Source organism: Mesoplodon densirostris, chromosome 13 (genome assembly GCF_025265405.1).
Source record: "Mesoplodon densirostris isolate mMesDen1 chromosome 13, mMesDen1 primary haplotype, whole genome shotgun sequence".
Classification (NCBI taxonomy): Eukaryota; Metazoa; Chordata; class Mammalia; order Artiodactyla; family Ziphiidae; genus Mesoplodon; species Mesoplodon densirostris.
The window spans coordinates 86,598,333-86,619,555 of record NC_082673.1 but is presented as its reverse complement, the minus strand read 5'-3'; the positions used below and the strand labels follow the sequence as shown (position 1 = coordinate 86,619,555).

Sequence of the window (21,223 nt, the reverse complement as noted above, 5' to 3'; positions counted from 1 at the left end):
ACAAAGCCTTTCCATAAAAAGCAACAATAAAAGCTGACCAAACAGTTAAAAACAACCACTTCAGGACTCTGGAAAGAAGAGTGGGAGTCTGTGGCAATCTTGTCTGGGAGTGCTCCCACCCCCTCCTCCCCAGCCCAGATGATGCATAAGTTCCACTAGGATGGGGAAAGCCGTGAAAACCAGTGAAGGATGTTCACGTAATTTTGAAGAAAGGAGACCAAAACAATTTTGAAAAAGAAGAACAAAGTTGCAGAACTTACACAACCTGGACTTCAAAATTTGCTATAAGGCTGAAGTAATTAAGAGTATGGTACTGGCGTAAGGACAGGTATATCAATCAATGGAACAGAACGGAGAATTCTGAAATAAATTCATACGTTTATATTCAGTTAATCTTCAACAATAGTGCCAAGGCAATTCAATAGGGACAGAATTGTCTTTTTAACATATGGTGCTGGGACAACTGGATATCTACATAGAAAAAGATATATTTAGATCCTAATCTAACACATACACAAAAAGTAACTTCAAGTGGATCATAGAGTTCAGTGCAAGAGCTAATACCATAAAACATTAAGAAGAAAACACAGCAGAAATTCTTTGCGACCTTGGGTCAGGCAGAGAGTTTTCTGGCCAGCTCAGACTCAAGGTGAAAGAAGTTGGAGCCTACCTCTTGGTGGAAGAGTGTGAAGTGATGGGGTGGGAGGGCGGCTGTTGCTACCTTTGGAGAACAGAGTCTGCCCTACTTGGCTAAGCCGGCACTCCCTCGTCCATGCTGAATGACCACAAGGACATTAAACCTCTCTTTGGTCTTGTCCGAGTTACAATTTTAAAGTCATTTTTATAAATATCTGATTCTTACCTGTCTCTCCCATTATATAAACTCCATAAGGGCAGGGGCCATGTCTTTTCTTAGTGCACATGTGTCTATCAAATAGAGGGCACTCAAAAACTCTGTTTTTAAACTAAATGAATAATAGGATCATCACACTGGCTTGAGGGAACTAATGAAAACTCTGTTAAGCTCGCAAATTAAAACACTTAATATAGTCTTACGCCCTGGCTCTTCCAAGACAATCATGATTTAAGACGTCCTTTCCCTATACATATGACAGTCTTCCTCACAGGTAACATCATCATGACACATGCTACAGCAGGTAAGTCAATCTACTACACCACTGGGAATCGCTGAACAGTCTTATCCCAGACAGCTGTTTGGCAGATGCGACAGTTTCTCTGAAACAAACTGTCTGAAGAGCCAACGTGTTCAAGTTTGTTTTTTAAATCTAGAACATGCAAATTATACAAAAGACCGAAATTAACTTTTGTAATGGAAATAGGGACATATTCTCTTTAAATTATCACATTCTCAGCAATGTCGGGGTGTCTGAAAAGGATTAAAAAAGACCATCAACTGTTAACAAAACATAAACCCCCGCACAGTGCCTTCCTCTCTGTGCCCGCTGCTCCGTCACCTTCACGCATTCCTCACGCTGCACAGAAACCACATGCTTCCGCTCCCCTAAACCACACAAGCCTCCTGCGGGGCTGCGCTTACTCAGGCGACACACCAACACCGAGCACAGCGCTCGGCACGTGGACCGCACCAACGAGCTCGCGCTCGAGAGCAACGAATTTGTGAGGTGACTGAGTGTCACAGCAAGGCTCAGGGCCTGAGACCCCAAAGGCACACCAGTGACTGTGCTCTTCAACTTTCTTGCAGTATTACCTAATCTCTTTAGAAATCCCTGGCCTCACAGGTAAAGAAGGAATGATGCCAAGTAATTCACAGGGACACTGTAACAGACAAAGCGCTATGCAAATAACAATCACTGATAAGAACTGTCAAGGATTAAAACAAAGGGAGGACTTTAAAGTACAAATTAACTATCAAGAAAAACTGTACTAACAGGAATGAGGAACTTTTTGATTTCCTCCAGAGCATGTCCCATCCGGGCATAGGCTTCTGCTGGCGGGGCAAACACTTCAATCAGAACATGGAGATCATCATTGAGGTGGAAGTACTTTGCTTCTCCACTTTTCCTCAACTCTTCTTCCTGAAAAAAGAAAAATCATGTTTAAAAGGGTGTCACTGTAAGAAAAGAAAAAGAAAATAAAAACTACCCAAGCTTATCTGGCACGTGGTTATCCCAAAAGGTTCACCCAACAGCAAACATCACCTAAGGAAGAAAGTTTAAAACATAAATCTGATCTTGCTGTCCCCAGGCCTTTATGGAAACCCCAAAGGCTTCCTGCTGCTGTGGGAGGTGTCTCAAGAACTGCCTCTGGCCCAGGAGTCCTGAGGCCATCTCCCCAAGGCCATGGGCTCCGCAGACTCCCCGGCCCAACCCCTCCAGGCGCTCCAGAGAACCGCTTTGTGTTCCTCAGACTGGCCAAGCAACCAAGCTCACTTCTGCACTGGCTACCCTGTGTGCCCCTGAGCTGTCACAAAGCATTTACCACTATCTAAAATGCCTTACTTTTTGCTCGTCCATTTTCTAATTTTTCTCACTTAAGGTGATCACCATGGAGCAGAACCCATGATTGTCTTGTCTGGTGCTGCATGCTCCTTGTCTAGAAAAGTGCTTGGTAGACAGTAGATGCTCAACAAATATTTTTGAATGAATAGGTAAATACTATTTATTCATTTCTATGTTCATTTGCTCATTCATACAAAAAACATTTCTACATGCCAGGTACTATATCGATACAGAATAAAACAATGAATAGAATAAATGAAAATTTTTGTTATAGGATTTTATATGGTTATGAGAAACGTTTAAAAAAATTTTGGTGGATATAATGAAATTCAGGGGGCAAAAAACCGCAGATCATTAAGGGACCACTAACTTTGCTCCATTATCTTTTTCTAACAAGCCTTTGTTAGAGTAGCAATTACAGAATCTGATTCTTTGTCTTTCTCAAATAGTCTTTGTTCTCAACATTAAAATCAGACAGAGAGATTAAGATGAGTAGGAACCTATACCTAGAGTGACTTCTAAAAGGAAGGAAACCTTCCAGCCTCTCCAAGAAACCCACCCCGTAAGAGAGAGAACCCAGGGATTCCTGGCAATAGCACCTGTTGATTCCAAAATTAGCCAAGAGGACAAGGAGGCACACACACCCTTGACTTCACCCCTTAAGGCTTCAACTTTTGTTACTTAATTAATCTGAATTTTTACAAAGAAAAGACAGATCAAAATATAGAGCATGAAAAGGGCAGGGGATTTAGAGTTAGATAAACCTGAATTTTAGCCATGGTGGTCACCAGCTGTGTGTGTGAGTTTGAACAGATTATATGTAATCCAACACTTAGTTTGCAAAATCAATTTGATGTTAACATATGTATATTAATGTAGGTCCACTGAGAAGACTAAAAAGGCAGCTTGTGTAAAGGCCTGGCCCAGGAGACAGTATATATAGTGCCCAGGATACTGCCTTCTACGTGGCAGGCACTCAGTAAATGCTAGTCTCCTTCACATTTATGGAAAGTGGGCCAGAAACTGAAAGAAAAGAAGAAAAATATATTTGAAGGGAGAGCAAACATAAACTACCATAATATCCTACGCATTTCCTTCAAAATTTGTCAAGTATGAAAAGGACTATCGGGGCTTCCCTGGTGGCGCAGTGGTTAAGAATCCGCCTGCTGATGCAGGGGACACGGGTTTGAGCCCTGGTCCGGGAAGATCCCACATGCCGCGGGGCAACTAAGCCTGTGTGCCACAACTACTGAGCCTGCGCTCTAGAGCCCGTGAGCCACAACTACTGAAGCCCGTGCGCCACAACTACTGAAGCCCGCATGCCTAGAGCCCGTGCTCCGCAGTAAGAGAAGCCACCGCAATGAGAAGCCTGCACACCGCAACGAAGAGTAGCCCCCGCTCGCCACAACTAGAGAAAGCCCACGCGCAGCAACAAAGACCCAACGCAGCCAAAAATAAATAAATTTAAAAAAAAAGAAAATGACTATTCTTTCATGCCAACGGTGGACTAGTTCTTGTTCTAATCAGAACATTTTCAATCATTTGATCTGACTCTGCCTTTCACAGCTGAAGTTTTAGAAACTGGATTCTATGCACAGTAGTTCGAACTACTGAAATGAACATTTCTTATCTTTTTCTAATATACACCAAACTAATGCTTTTGATGAGAGATCATAATTGTTGATTCATAGGCGAACATTCTCCTTTGCTATGACAAACCTAAGCTGGAACAGGAAGGCCTTGTTACCATGACCACAGCTGTCATGCAGCTCCACAGACGGAGCAGTGTTGACTGGGTTACGTCTTGGGTTAATGACGAGAGGCAATGCAGTGGTCGGGGAAGAACACAGACTGTGTTTGAAGTGCTGCTTTCAAACCCCACATCCAACAACTGGTCACATTACTTTATCCTCATCTTGAAGAGGTGATTTTAAAATGGATAATAATAGTGTAGTACCTACTGCTCAAAGGGTTGTTGTAGTAATAAAGGAGTGATTATAACAGTCATTATTAGTAATAAAGGAGTTATTAGTAATAAAGGAATTGTAGTAATTTGGAAGACACAAGACGTCTTTAGAATTATGCCTACCACGTAATAAGCACTCAATGATAAATACAGTAATGATAACTATTATTACCTAACAACAGTATTAATTATTCTATTATTCTATAACATAGATGAGGTGGGCAAAACGTCTAGCATGTTTGCACAAACTGAAGGCTCCACAGACCGTAGCATTATGGTGATTATTATGCTACACAACCACCTGATACATGTCAGTAATGACCCCTATAATATCATCAGTGCAGCAAATACAAAAAGAAAATGAATTACGTTCACATTAGAATTTAAATGGTGAACACCTTGAATATCTAAAAGGATGAGATTTTAATACTATGGAATGGAAATCTCTTTAGAAATAAACACTGTTGACTGAGAATTTTCTGTAGACTAAAAATTAGTAAAAAGGATCAACTGAAATCAGTATTCAAGAGTTCAGGCAGTGAGCATCTGATTACGATACAGCAGATGGGACACCTGTCTACTTAAATTATCACCTGTGGTTACTGTCAGTGAAATGCTTTTGAAGGTGTAACTGATGGACCACCTGGCACAGTATGACGGGTGAGAAGGAGACATGGTGGGCCGGGTGGGGTGAAAGGGGCTGTTTCTACTGTATTGAAGAACTTGAAGAAGGAAATGACAGACTCAGCACTTGGCATTATCAGTTCAAGGCCCAAAGAGCCAGAAGTATCCCAGAAGGTTTTACTGCTTATGGCCACAGGCCGATGGAGTCAACAGACCAAGCAGAGCTCAGGCGTGTGCTAACGACCAGCACGTTGCCTGGTCATCGCTATGGGAGACTTAGGACGGTGTCCAGAGGACAGTGAAAATCTGAGAGCTGGACTGGCAACATTTGGAAAGATTCAAATAACTCCTGAGTATACGAACGCTGAAGTCCCACTGAGCCTTCCACGCTGGCAGAAGCCTGCCTCGAACGGCCAAGGTAGTTCCCTGAAAGGAGATGACAATTCTCATGCTTTACCACTGCTACCCTTTATCACCTCCTGGCCTGAGATCAGATCCCTGCTTGCCCCAGGGATGCAGAGAACAAAAGAGCTAGGCTAAATCTAGAGGAGAAGGCTGAGTGAGTACAGAAACTGTGACGTCTCCTGGTGTGTATGCACTGGACACTTCCTCCCAGTCTTCCCAATAAGGAATGATTGCACACTGAGATGAAGAAATACTCACGCAGTTTGAGATTCACAGGCTTGGCTCTAAGCAAATGCTGCCCCACTGAAGGCCACTGATGGAAGTGGGGTTTAAGGGGTCAAGAGGTGAAGGACTTCTGCTCCTAGGCCCTTGACAGCGGGCCCAATGGACTATGCTACTTACTCGGTTTCTAGGTGTCCTGATGGGATGTAAATGATCAGCCACTTGCAGAATCCCCCTATTGACTTGCTGACCCATGTGGTCAAGGACACAGAAATGAGAGGATGAGTGAAGGGGTGGTAAGTGGTCTGGGAAGAGGCCCGAGTGTGTAAGAACAGGGAGCCCCGTGTGGGGCAGAGCCCACACTCGTGACCAGGCAGCCAAGGGGACCCACTGCAGCAGAGGTCAAAGCGCCTCATTCCCCAGCCGCCTCACTGCCACTCAGAGGACTCATGAACAAAGTACCTATGGTGACAGGGAAAGAGGTCTTGTTTTGTTTGTTTGTTTGTTTTAATTTTTAGTGGGGTACAGTTGCTTCACAATGTTGTGTTAGTTTCTGCTGTACAGCAAAGTGAATCAGTTATATGTATACATATATCCACTCTTTTTTTGGTTTCCTTTCCATTCATTAGGTCACCACAGAGCACTGAGTAGAGTTCCCTGTGCTATACAGTAGGTTCTCATTAGTTACCTATTTTATATGTAGTAGAGTGTATACGTCAATCCCAATCTCCCAGTTCATCCCACCCTCACAGGGACAGCGGTTATGCGTTACTCCACCACACGGATTCCCCTCAAAAAGGATTCCAGGACTGCCACTGCTGACTGTCTTATACGCCAGCAGCAGAGACCCACCAGCCCTTAAAATGGCAACATGATCTGGGAGGACCACGCAGCCCTGCTAGCAAGCTGATGCTATTTAGGATTCCTTTCATTAAACGCACAGCCAGGCACTTGCTATTTTTGGACACATAATCTGGCTAAAGACTTGCCTTCCCTGCTTCCTTTCTACCTGTAAAAGGATCTTTGGGGGCCCTGATCACTGCCGCCATAGCACAAAATGTTGCTTCTCACCAAGGAACTCCCTTAGTAACAAACAAGAGCAGCACAGAGTCTATGGGCTTCACTGGTCATATCATGGACCTCATTACCAGATGGCCTTCCTGAAAACTTCATTAAGATAGCAGCAAGGATGGGATACTTTCCAACAAGATACAGATAATTTCTGACCAACTGACCAATACATAGTTCCACTTGCTCCTACTGCCAGAATAGATGAGTCAGGGAATCAGAGTAACATCATTTGAGACAGTGATGTTTAGTGAGCAGTCAACCTAACCTGGCCATGCATTAGAATCTTTTAAACACCTACTGGAAATTCATTTTGAGGTTTCACCCTAAACAGGTTGGTGCATGGGACTCACTCACTCACTCTCTCTCTATACACACACACACACACACACACATACATACATACATATATATATATATATATATATATATATATATATATATTTTTTTTTTTTTTTTTTTTTTTCTTTTTGGGCCACACTGCGCAGCATGCGGGATCTTAGTTCCCCGACCAGGGATCGAACCCATGCCCCCTGCAGTGGAAGCGCAGAATCTTAACCACTGGACCGCCAGGGAAGTCCAGGATTCTATATTTTTAAACAGCATCCCATATGAGTCTGACATATAGCCATGTTTTAGTCAAATAATATAATGAACTTCCCTGATTAACCCAATAATATATTTAGTTTCTCTGAATCTCACTTTTCTTACATAAACTAAGGAAAATATTATGTATCTGTCATCATTTTTCCAAGGATAACATGGAGTAATGCATGTAAAATGTCTCACAGAGTGCCTGACTCACAGTGGCTGTTCAATAAACGAATGGTGACCTTTTTTTTAAATTATAAAAGCTATTGTTAAATGGACTTTTTTGTGAGGAGGCTGGATTTTGTCTAAATAACTTTTTTGTCTGACACAATCATTTCATGGAAAGTGATCACTCAATGTGGATTTTGTTCTCTGTAATATAAATCTTTTAATAATGAGAACAACGAAGTAATCATAGAACAACATAAGCGACAGCACACTATGAAATGTGAAAATTCCTTTCAGAATTGGTATATTTAAGAAAGTGATCAATAAAAATAACTCAGTAATTTTAGCTTATTTAGAAGAGGAGGCAGTTATGTAAATAAATGCACGAAGAACAACTATGTGTTAGAATAGGAAGTAATTAATAAAACATTAACAATCAATTTTAACTTGGTAAAATGCATAGGATATCAAAAGAAAGGCAAAAAGAGCAAATAAAAGCATATACTTTATAAAGTCAACAATATGAAACACAGGCGTAGAAAAAAAGACCTGAAAGTACTAATCTAAAATGCAAACAGTGATGGTGAGACTATAGATAACTTTTATTTCTCTTCATGATAATTTCAATACCACTGTACTTTCTAGAAGGTATTGCTTCTAGAATCAAAAGCACAGGTGCTACAATTTCACTCTATAAATAAAAATAATAGTTATAGATTTTGGTTTAAGATACTGTATATTCTGAAACTGGCCACAGTGACTGAATTTTCTAAATAGTATCACAAATGTATCACTATATATAGCATTTTCACATAATTTCATTTGAGGTCCTAGTTAGCTTTTATATCATATATACTAATACCATGGATGATCTAAAAGTACATTATATAACTTGACTAAAAAAGTAGCCATTGTTTATAATAAGTATTACCTTTGCCTTGTCTCTCATGGAGCCTTTTCCAAGGATGGACATTTTTGTCAAGGTTTCTTCTTGTAAGCGCTTCAGAGAATTGCCACGTGGCCCCAAAAGTTTTCCCACAAAGTTGAACTAGGAGAAACAAAACAACAAATTTGTAACATTCATATCTGAGGAAAATAATTTATTTCTTGAATTTTAGGAAACACTGCAGTCAGTATGCTACACATCATTGACTAGTGACAAGTATTTAAGTTCCTGCTACATGCGTCACCCTATGTTTCTCACAAACCACATAAAACAGGGCTAAAACAAACAAACAAACAAACAAAGATGTATTTCTTTCTACCAAATCACTTCAGTGATGGCTGTATTTTACAAATTGTATCAATAAATGAAGATAATTCCCAGAATTCCTTAGTTGCCATCCTGACAATTTCAGCACACATTCAGTATCAACCACGAACAGTGCTGGAACTAGACTGTTGGTAAGGAAAAACAACACCAAGTGTCCTATAATGTGCACTAAACTGGTCACCATGGAGTGTCTGGGTTCTTCTACCTGGTCAGCACTTAAGCCTCGGTTAATCAAACACTGAGTGCACTGGCCTAGATGAGTGCTATGCCTTCAGTGGCTGACCAAAGCTTTATGACAAAATCCACCTATCTATTTAGCCTGGATGCGGAGGGTTCTTTATTCAGCATGCAGAGTAGCAGTGAATTAATTAAGGGTACTATGGACTCTGAGGATAGACTGCCATGGTTGTAAAACCTGGCTTTTCCATTTTCCTGCTGAGTGACCCTGGGCTCGGGGTCACTAGACATTGGTTTCCTCATCTGTAAAGTGGGAATGATGAACGGCAACAGGACCTCCCCTTGCAGGGTATTTTGAGGATTAACTGGGTCAACACAATCAAATCATTTAGAACAATGCTTAGCACATTAATAGAGAATAAATACATACAACTGAATGAAATAATTATTGACAGGAATTTCACACAACTTCTAAAAGCCTTCCAATAATTATGAATTCTTCTTGCTTCCAAATAGAAAGTCAGCCCTAGTTACCACGAGAGAAACTGTTCTCTTTGGCAGGATTCTTGATCACAAACTCATGTAGGTGCTGCTGTGATACCAGCCACCTTCCATGAGCCATGCCACTGCTGTGCTGTTGCTATTTTTAAGAGAAAATCGTTCATCATGTCTCTAACTATGGTAATTAAAGTAATTTTCCTGAAATATGTACTTTTAAAAAATCAAAATGGTATTTTTTCCTTGCCCACTTTTAATTTTATCGGTCTTCAACAAAAACTAAATGATCTATCTTTAACCTTTACATGTCATCTTTTTTTTGCTTTTTTAAATTTAATTTTAAGTAAATTACTTTAAAAATATAGAAGTGAGGTCTACAGAGTTTAAAATATCAAATAACACTACAAGGTGGGAGGGGGGAATCAATGTCTCAACCCACCTTCCCTCATTCTTGTTCCCTGTTTTCTCTGCTTTATCTTTCTGGAAATCCTACTATTGGATATTGGGCCTCCTGAGTTGGATCTCTAAGTTTCTCTGATTTTTCCTCTCTCCTTCACCTCTCTCTGTCTTACTTTCTGGGGGATTTAATTACGTTTCATACGTATCTACTGATTCTCTCATTTCTGCCACCACATGTTTCACTACTAACAGCATTTTCTTATATCTGTCCCTTCCTTATGGCACTTTGGAGACATTTCATGGAAGTGATACAAATTCTTATCCTCCTGAGGCGTCAGTGGCGGTAGCTGTCCCCTCCCGGACGCCACAGAGCTCACAGAGCCTGCTTCTTCCCACAGATCCCCCTTACCTTCCACGTTCTGAGACTCTGTTTCTTGCTACACTATGGCCTTTCGTCACGTGACTGGTAATCCTCTGCTATTTGTTTCTAAAAATTTTAAACTGAGGCTCTAACAGGCTAACTGGATGTTCTGCTTTCATACATGCAATCTGACAACTGGACATAACAATTCACTGCAACACGGCAGCCCAGTTTTCTCACCCAAAGCTACTCAAATATCAATATCTGTATTTCTTTTTCCTTGGGCTAGGCATTTCCCTGAATAGGAATTCCCCAACTTCCTAGGAGGAGGTATATAAGCCTGGCTGCCAGAATACGAAGAATCCCGTTATGAAGCACACACACCTCTATTTAAAGGAAATAATTCCCACATTTTCAGTGTGGCATCTCACTGCAGCCCTCAGCTGTATCCATCTGGGTCTCAGAACCTAAAGTTTCTCTTATTCAAACTCTTCAGGAAATCTCTCGTCTGTTGCTAGGTTCAGAAGGGCAGACGCCTGGGTTTCTCAGCTGGGGAGAGGATCCAGGGGTCTAACTACTTCCATGCACACTTTACACCAAGTTCCCTCTTGTCAGTTCCACCCCATAAATTCACACGCAGCTAACTGGTATCTACAATTCCCAAGTCTTCTCGAGGTTTTCCCACACTGACAGGCACGTTTCTGGTTGGCTTTCTCTTGCCCTGCAAGCTCAGGATTCTGCTTTCTCTGGTCTTTACCAGAGAAAGTCATTACCATTTATCCATGTATTTTGCAGCCACCAAATTTTTTTTTCTTTTTTTCAAACATCTTTATTGGAGTATAATTGCTTTACAATGGTGTGTTAGTTTCTGCTGTATCACAAAGTGAATCAGCTATACATATACATATGTTCCCATATCTCTTCCCTCTTGCGTCTCTCTCCCTCCTACCCTCCCTATCCCACCCCTCTAGGTGGTCACAAAGCACCGAGCTGATCTCCCTGTGCCATGCGGCTGCTTCCCACTAGCTATCTATTTTACGTTTGGTAGTGTATATATGTCCATGCCACTTTCTCACTTCATCCCAGCTTACCCTTCCCCTGCCACCGTGTCCTCAAGTCCATTTTCTACGTCTGCGTCTTTATTCCTGTCCTGCCCCTAGGTTCTTCAGAACCTTTTTTGTTTGTTTTTTAGATTCCATATATATGTGTTAGCATACGGTATTTGTCTTTCTCTTTCTGACTTACTTCACTCTGTATGACAGACTCTAGGTCCATCCACCTGACTACAAATAACTCAATTTCGTTTCTTTTTATGGCTGAGTAAGATTCCACTGTATATACGTGCCACATCTTCTTTATCCATTCCTCTGTGGATGGACACTTAGGTTGCTTCCGTGTCCTGGCTGTTGTAAATACAGTGCAGCACCGGATTTTACTAACATCGTTTGTCCCTTGTTGTCTCACACTCCCATTCTTATCTTCACAGATCACTGCCTTTTTAATTCACTTATATTCATTTTAGCAGGTTTCAAGGATAGCATAAAAATTAATTTGTATTCAAACAACCATATTTATATCACGTCTGTAACAGTTAAATATCTCCCAATTAATAAAAATTAAGAGACCTTAGAAAACATCCGATCCAAACATCTAATTTCATACTGAGGAAACTGAAGTCCACAGAATGATATGATTTACTCAAAGTCACTTGATAAAACATAAAACCACAAGATTCCATATAAGAAGGAAGAGTATTTTATCTGCAGTTTTCTTTCTCCATTTAACTTCTATTAGTCTTTTGCTCACAAAAAGTATACAAACGCGCATCTTGACCCTCGGAAGCACTTCTGCTCTCTTCTTTGTCACCACACACTGCATATTAGTTCCATCGCCCGGGTCAAGTTACCCTCGTGAGTCGCAGACGCCTCATCCACGACACAGGGGTCAACCGCTTACTGCGGGCGCCTGATGTATGAATTAATACGAAAATGCACAAAAGTCACCTAGCAGAGCAGCCGGCAGACTGTGCGCTCTCTGTGCTGACAAATCAGTAAGTAATGAATGGATGAATTTAACTATCGTGAACATACATAAATTGGGGTGAACAATGCCCACCTTGTACGTGTACAAGGCTGCCGAGAAGCCACCACCTGGAACAACACGGCCGCACCCAGGCCACCCAGGCGTGTCGAGGGGTTGAGCTCTGTCTGGGAGTCGGGGTGTGAGGCAGAACCAGGCATGTGGACGCTGACCGTCTGCACAGCTGAGCCACACAACGGCGACGGGCTTGGTTGCCTGACGGGGGTCTCCACGCAGGCTGCGTCGCCTCCCCGGCAGGCGTCTGGAGGTGGCCAGAGTACCTGGTGACAGTGACCGTGGGCCACCACTGCATTAGTGGCCAAAGGCCCAGCGGTCACACATCAGCAGGGATGGGGCCGCCCTCCACAGCGAGGAGGGGGCCTGGGTACAACGTCAGCCGTGCCTGTTCAGAAGCCCCGCTGGCGGAAAGGAGCAGCCACAGCCCTGCTGTTGACGCTGCTCCTTCGGCTCGAAGCCCTTGCTGCCGTCTCCCTCAGATCGCAAGTTCAATTCCTCCAGGGGTTCTAGAAGATACCCCCCCACACACGCACCCCTGAAGCCCACCACGGCCTGTACCTGCGACAGGGCCTACGGGATGAGCACGGTTCAGACTTTAAATGAGCAGCTGAGCAGCACAGCCCTCCGATCTGCCGAGTTCTACGACCCACCGAGGGTCCGGTCCACCCGCTCCCGACCTCTGAGGCGCGTCGAGGGCTCCCTCTCGCCCGCGGTGTGACCCCAGCAGTGTCCTCAGCCCCACCGAGTCTACCATGGCTGCGGTTCACGGGGGTCGTTACGCTGAAGGGGCATCGTGAGATGAAGAGGTAGCGCGTCCAGCGCTGAGGGCTGGGACCCGCTCAACGTCACCTGGGCCCGCGCACACTCTGCACTCCTGGGAGCGGCTCACTGCGGAGAACTACTCTTCCCCAGACGCGGGCGGCCCCTCGCTTCTCTAGGCCGGGCACAGACCCCTCCTTTCTTTGCGCCATAAAAGATCAGCTGCTCTTTCTGTCTCCACTGATCAGAGAACGTCCCCTAACCCGACGCGGTCAGACCTCAGTTACGCTTCTGTCCTCTCCTCACACAGGCAACCTGGGCTGGCACAGGCCTCTGTGACAGGCCCTCTGCTCGTAGGGACCAGCCTTGGGCGAGACACTCTCTGCCCCCCGTCCTGTCCTGCACCTTCCCGGCCCCGTCCACTCTCTCGCTGTGGTCTGACCTCTGAGACGCTGACAGGCCTCAGGCTCAGAGTTCTCCCTGTGACAACAGCAGCCCTTTCCTGATCTTCCAGAAACCCTTCCAAATACAAAGTCTGTCCTTCCTCAAGTCAGGATTTGTTCTCTATTTGATGAGTGTATTGGCAAGACAGACAGTAAGAACCTAATACATTCCAGCCTTCAATTTCATTTGTGCGCAGATTTGAATAGAAGGTAAAAGTGTTACTTCCAAGACCAATGATTTTTCTCCAGATGCCAATTATTACATGACAAATATACTACCGTATTACAAATGTTACAACTGTAAATAGGAAACTTTTCAAATGATGATGAAGATGGTAAACCAACATATAGTATATTTGCGTTTTACCACATAACGGATAAGATCCAATAATTATGTTCTTCCCCAGTAAAGATCAAGGAAGAACTAGCTTTAATTGATCTACACTACATTTGTGACATGACACTGTTCCATGGGGACAATTACAGTTAAGCTGTCATTTCATAAACAACTAAGCCTCAATCAAGGACATGTCACTGTCTCCATTAAAATGTTTCCCTTAATTTGGTGCTCACCAAAAAGTTGATTAGTCTAACAAAGGGATGCTTTATCGACCTCTAACTCAACACCAAAACTGAACTTGTAATCTCTGCCAACGTAGCAGCAGCAAACACGTTATTCTTCCCAGCAAATGGCACTACCGTCCATGCAGCAACTCAAGCCAGAAACCTGACATTCATTCCACGAGGGCAGTGACGAGGCCTTTTGCAGTCACTGATCCAACACCTGTGGGGCAAGGGCATTCAGTCAATGTCCAGTGAATCAGTGAATTACATCGTCACAATGTTACCTCCTAAATCTCTCTTAAACCTGCCTGTTTTCCTGTAGCCTCACCACAACCACTAGTCCCGCCATCACCATCCCCCACCTTGCCCACTGCAGAATTCCATTTCTGTATCCACTTCTATCTCCCTGGATCAGCAGAGAGGTCTTAACCCAAAGGTGACCTTGTTATATCTCTGTTTCAAACAGGACTGTCCGACTCCCCTTCGAGTAAGTCCTCATGCCCTGGAACTGCTGTGCAAGGCCCTCTCCAGCATAGCTCTTGCTCACCTCCCCAGCCTCACCACTCTCCTGCTTTTGACTTTAGCCATTCTGGACTCATTTCAGCTTCTCAAAATTACCGTGTTCCAAGACCTACCCATTTCAGCTCAGATGTAGAGCTTGTAAAGAACATCACTCTCACCCTTAAAACAGGAAGAAAACAGAACAGAATACAAACTAATGCTGAAGTGCCAAGGCGAACACTAACCACACAACTGGAGAGAGTACAGACACCTGCGGGGAGAGATAAGACTCAAGCATCTGCTTCTCTGGACGGGAGACGAGCATGAGAGCAGAGAAGACCAAAAGCCCAGAATTAAGAGAGTCGATACCTTCTCAAAGGTTTTTCCTGCAGGAACTCACCACCATCACCACCACCCCCCAACCCCCAAGTGCTCACAGGGAAGATCAGGAAAGAATCCTGAGACCACTTGCCCTGGCTAGTGGGGGAGAGGAAAACAGCCTCTGCTGAAATCTGCTCAGAGCCATATCCCCTACCTCCCCTCCTAAACGAAAGCCTTCATCTGCAGGAGGAAGGGCAACAAAACCCACTTTGCTTTGTTTCTTAAAATATTGACAAAATCAACAAAACATGTACTGAGATCAGTGTCCAGCCCTCAGGAAGTGTTATTCTCGCTACAACACTGGTGACCTGGTTCTAGGTGCTGGGTGAAGAACAGAAACAAGCAATGGCCGCATCCGTACCGAGCCCCATCTGCTCACAGAAGAGCCGGATGACAAACAAGAGAAACAGAAGCGCAGACACAATGTCTGTTAATTACTGCTAAGCGTCTGTTGAGGTGGGCAGAAGGCAACTACAGAGAGCGTGGGTGATCGTGGAGGGCTGGGCAACGGCAGACCAGGCTGGTCCGTGATGGTCAGCTCAGCTGCGTCCTACGCAAGGATCTGGAAACAGAGACTTTCCTGCACTGTGAACGGCAAGTGCAAAAGCCCTCAGGCACTGAGGACCTTCTTTGAATAAGAAGATGGCCAGCCTGCTGGAGCACGGCAACTAGGCTGGGGAAGTAAGAGGCAGGGTCGTCCGTCCAGGCTAAGAGCGTGGACTTCATCTGGAGTCTAAGAGGGTTTCAGTGTTTCTTCGTAAAGAGCAAACGCAGCACAGCCAGCCCTTCCCGGGCTCAGCAGAGTCTGGCAGGCCCGGGCGGCCCCTCCAGGCACCTCCCGACACTCTTAGCCCCCCGCACTCCCTCTCCTCCTGCCTTCTCTTCTCCCACTTACCAAACTACAGTTTGAAACATTTCCTTTCAGGTTGTACTCCTTGGAAGAGGAAATGTGTTTTCCTCAACTGTGGAATCCTCACATCTTAACCCCGGTCGTCAGCCTTAACACACACAGTAATACTCAAAAAAAGAAAACTTGTACTGGATCAACAGAAGCAAAAGAACAGGTTAATAAATTCTGGGTCCAGGAACCTGGTCTTCTGCCTATCGTTGCTTTATTTTAAAAAGGCCGTGGCTGTATCAGCAGTAACATAACGTCAAAACACCCTCTGGCACAAAAGGAAAGGAATTTCAAAACATCAAGTCCTGTCAATGGTAGAGCCCCTCCTGTTCACTATGGCAAAAATGCTCAAAAGCGCTCCGGTATCTTTCCTGACTATAACATGAACTACTTAACGCTCCTTGTACATTAGTTATTGTTCTTAAATGAACTTCACTATTTCATCGACAGAACAGTCTGGGATAAATCTCTTATGTGCTAAAAGCGACTTCCTTTGGTCCATTACAGTCCCTTCTCCCCCTCAGCATCCTCCCACCTGACCCTAAAACCCCGGTCCAGCCGACATACACACAGCCGCACCTGCCTTGGTAATTAGAAAATGAGGGACTAGGTTATGCTTTAATGACATTTTGGGCATCTACTGTTGCATAACAAACTAACCCAAAATGTAATGGCCTTGAACAACCACCATTTTATTTATTTGCTCATAATTCAGCAATCTGAGCCCCGGGGGGAGCTCTATGTGGCAACAGTCAGACCAACTGCAGCTGGAGGATCCAAGACGGCTTATTCCCATGTCTCTTAAGTTGGTGGTGGCTGTCAGATGGGGACCTCAGTTCTTATTGGTTTGATTCTCCTCCACCTGGGTATCCCAAGCTTCCACCTCCCATGGTGGCCTCGGGGTGATAGGACCTTTGCATGGTATATGTCTTCCAAGGTCAGAAAAGCAGAAGCTGTCAGGCTTCCTTAAAGCTCTAGCCTGGAAGTTCACATCTTGTCAGTTAAATGGAGCTGCAGGGTCAGGACAGACTCAAGGGAAGGGCACGCAGGATACAGGGCATGAACGCAGGGGGTGGCCACTGGGGGGCGCACTGCCACAGACAAAAACCGACGAAGCAGTCATTTATCAAAAAGTTTTAAGAGCCTCAAACATCAAGGTCTTTTCTAGGCCTAGCAATCACCTGCCTGCCTTCCCTTCCTGAAGAGGGGATGGAGGTGGCACTCTCTGAGGGCAGAGACCCTGACTTACCGCCCTGTGTACCTCAGCCACAGACGAGAGCAGCACTCGCTCCCAACAGGCAAAAGCAGCATTTCATGCGCTGAACGTGAATAAGGAAAGTTAACGTCCAGAATGTACCAATCACTACCCAAGATTTAATTAAAACGAACCCTAAAATATACCACACAGGCACAGATGGAAGGAGGCATATTTTGGGTACATGGTCCTAACTGTCCAACATCTTGTAATTGAGCGTCGTATAAAATCTACATGTTTATTAAAAATGATTAAAAAGGCATGTGACAAAGACTAAAATAAGGAGGTACTGTAATCGATAAACAATGTAATTCATTTCTATAGAGGTACATCTGAAGTAGGATGTGAGAAATGAGAGGATATAAAGAAATAAAAAACTTTGTTTGGATACAGTATCTGTCTCAAGTTTAACGAAGAGCTAATAAATTGTGAGAAAGGAAGGAGGTGACAGGAAGCAGGTCCACCGGTGCAGTCCATGGCGACAAAGTGTTCCCCACAGACTATCACGCCCAATGTTCCAGATCTTAAGTTAGGCAGCCAAGAAGGATCCCTGGCCCCTGCACCACAGTTTATGTGCACATAAAATGGATGTGAGTGTGTATGCATATATATGTATGTATACATTTATTTATTTTAAAATTCTACACCTGATCTACCATTGGGTAATAATATTTCGATCCTTACTTAGGTCAAGAGATTCATCATTAATGATACTGGATGTAGAATAACAGTCCCAATTTGAAAAGACTGTTCTTACACCCATCTGGACGGGAGCTGCTCTTTCCCTGTCCTGGTGCTGAGCCTGCGCTGGGCACAGGGACGGAGTGGCTCTGCCGTTTTCCTGCTCATTTCGACTGCATCTACAGTGGCCCTGAAGTCGCAGTCTCTTTGGCAACACTCTTTGTCCACTGAAAAAGGTAAGTTAACTAAAACTAGTAGACGCAATCCAAGAACCCATACCCAGGCACATACACAGCTATCTGCCCCAATTACTGAAAGCAAGTGAGTGATTAAAACTTGGTGGGCGCTTCTGCCTCGGAGAATCCCCTCTTCCACTCCAGCATCCTGTCTCACTGTGCACACAACTGTCTCGCACTCACACGTGCCAGGTAACAGTACTAGCGTTAACCTGTGTAATAAATATTAATAAAGCTTAATCTCTTGAACAGGAGCATGGGCTCTGGAGCCAGATTTCTGGGGTTCAAATGCCTGTTACTGTGTAATAACATTTAGCAAGTTACTTAATGTCTCTGTTTTTTAGTTTTTCATAAGTGAACAGGAGATAATCATTCCTTCCTCCTAAAACTATAAAGATTAACACGTGAAAATACATGTAAGGCCCTTAAAACAGTGCCTGAGATGCAGAAACCATACGCTACATACACACATTAAAATAGAAGTTCTAGCATGTTCTTCTAGCACCCAAATGTAAGGTTGGACATAACATCCCTTTTTGGAAAACGTCACCCCATATTCTCTTTCTAGACCTTACTGGAGAGAAAGAATTACACTGTCAGGAAACACATTTGGTTCCTCACCTCCACATGCACCTAATTCCTGCCCAACGGCAAGAATGAAACGAACATAAACGAGGTTTGTTTACCTGTCTTCTTCTCTCGAAAGGAAAAGACCAGATCACTACTTTCACTAGCTTTACGAGCCATCTGAGGTTCCAATAATTTAACCACTAACACAATGATTAATTAAATAAATCCACCTTTTAGTTGGTATTCAGAATACTGATCTCATTTGAATTAAGCCAATGTCATAAATGCAAAACTCCAAGCAGTAGTAAACCTAACAACAGACTTGGGACCGTGGCGTTCATATGAAACGGAGCAGCCTCTCTGGTAACAGAACACTGGTCTCTTAGGATCGTTAGTAATTGAGCCAAGCTTTGGATCACTGACAATAATTTTCACAATTCTGATAATCACCTCTAACAATAACCATCACTTTTACATGGGAACTTGAATTTCTAGGGAGTAAAAGTCATTCCAACTTGTGTTTAAATCGATCATTCCTAAGTGTTGAGGACTCAAAAAAACAAGGTAAGATCTTTTATAATGCAGAACATTTCCTACTATATATTCTACTTGTTTATTTGTATCTGTCATAAATCTTTCAGGGCTCCCTAGGCCATATAAAAATCTAATGCGCAAGTACAGCACTGAAGGCTTCCCATGCTAGTCATCACCATTCCAACGAATGCTACAAACTACCATTCCCCATAATTAAATCATCCTGGCCCAAGAGTTACTCTGTCTTTCCCCCTGATCTCTGCCTGTTAACATCCTGAATTTACACTTACGGACTACATTTAATTCCACCTGTAATTCTTTCTCCAGAAATAACTCTCCCTCACTCTTTTAAACTCTTGCAGTGTCCATCTACCTCTCTTATGTTAGTTCAGTCTTTACATTATTTAGTAAAATTTACTCTGCTTCTCCTGTTAGACTGTAAATCCCTGGAGAGTAATTAGGACCGGTATTTTATTCATCATCCTTCCTGCATAATGATTTCTCAATACATACTTGTGAAACTAAAGTTTATTTTGCCCCTAACCAAATGGCATTAGTCAACATAGTTTTTTTGGGTTTTTTTTTTTTTTTTTTTGCGGTACGTGGGCCTCTCACTGCTGTGGCCTCTCCCGTTGCGGAGCACAGGCTCCGGATGCGCAGGCTCAGCGGCCATGGCTCACGGGCCCAGCCGCTCCGCGGCATGTGGGATCCTCCTGGACCGGGGCACGAACCCGTGTCCCCTGCATCGGGAGGCAGACTCTCAAACACTGCACCACCAGGGAAGCCCAACATAGTTTTTATTGATTTTCTTTGTTGCAGAAATTATGGCAACATATTAGAGCTATATAATACTATTATTTAAATTTATTAATTTGTCAACCACAAATCACTAAGCATTATTGGTAGTGGTTGAGATTATTTGGTATTGCTCCACTGATTGTAATTTTAACACAGTATCTACTTTTAAACGGTAAACAACCCTACTTATTTAGACATCAGCAACCCTGAAAATCAATCAAGTAAAGTACACAAGTAACTTCTTCAGGAGATGACATGGGCAAAATCACACACACAGTGACACCCCATCTGAAATAATCTACTTTATGTACTTTTTAATCTCTATATGCTCAAAGCTGGATTATATGCTTTGGGCAGGGGTGGGGGATGGGTGGAAAGCAAAACAAATAAAACAAGCCATGTAGCCCATATATACTTAAGTTTGAAACTGTTAATCCAGAAAATCCCAGACTGCAAGAGCCTGGCTTCAAGTGTGTAGAATGGGATGGAGGATTTGAAACTGGCTAAGAGGCTATTACAAAAGACCAGGTGATGGATGATAGCGGTCTAAAGTAAGGAGCGGCAGTGGAATGAAGAGATAGAAATAGATGTGAATTACTTTAGAAGTAGACGTAATAAAATGTTTATGTCATTGTACTTCAAGAATGGAGGGGGAGAGGTAAATGAAGGAGAAATTAGTAGACAAAAATGATATGCTAGTTTTAGGCATGGGCTCTTAGATACAGGGGCTGTCTGTCATTCACTAAAATAGGAGCACAGGGAAAGGTCCAGGTTTGCCAAGAAGAGGTATGAAGTTCACTTATGGACACATCAAATATAAGAAGCCTGCAGGATATCCAAGTGGAGGTGGTCCAGTAGGTGTTTAGCCTGATGAGATGGAGGGGGAGAGGGAGAGAGGGGGAGGGGGAGAGGGGAGAGAAGGAGAGAAAAGAGAAAAAGAGAGAAAAGAGAAAGGGAGGGAGGGAAGGGGGGAGAGAAAGAAAGAAAGAGAGAGAGAGAGAGAAAGAAAGAAAGAACGAAAGAAAGAAAGAAAGAAAGAAAGAAAGAAACTAAGAAAGAAAAAGAAAAGAAAAAAGAAAAGAAAGAAAGAAAGAAAAGAGAGAGAGAGGGGGAGGGAGGGAGGGAAAGACGCGACACATCAGGTGTCAGAAAGCTGGTCAAGGGCAGAGCTAGTAGGCATGACAAAGAGGGGCTGACTTCTACACCTGACTGCTTTCTCCTCTGTGACTGTCTCAGTATCAGGGTATATACTAAGTGCCCTCTGTTTCATGTCA

At 43.5% G+C, this 21,223-nt stretch overlaps 1 protein-coding gene across 2 annotated transcripts in view; it reads right to left on the bottom strand.

Moving 5' to 3' along the window:
• Positions 1–21,223, bottom strand: part of KHDRBS3 (KH RNA binding domain containing, signal transduction associated 3) — a 162,921-nt gene that overhangs the window by 79,989 nt on the left and 61,709 nt on the right. For both annotated transcript variants that reach the window (XR_009534071.1, XM_060115848.1), the window contains exons 3-4: positions 8,456–8,572; positions 1,911–2,057 (exon numbers count right to left, since the gene is read on the bottom strand). Coding sequence is in view for 1 of the 2 variants with exons in the window: in XM_060115848.1 (XP_059971831.1) it covers positions 1,911–2,057; positions 8,456–8,572 (264 nt within the window). In the remaining variant the exon portion in view is untranslated. The remainder of the gene's footprint in view (positions 1–1,910; positions 2,058–8,455; positions 8,573–21,223) is intronic.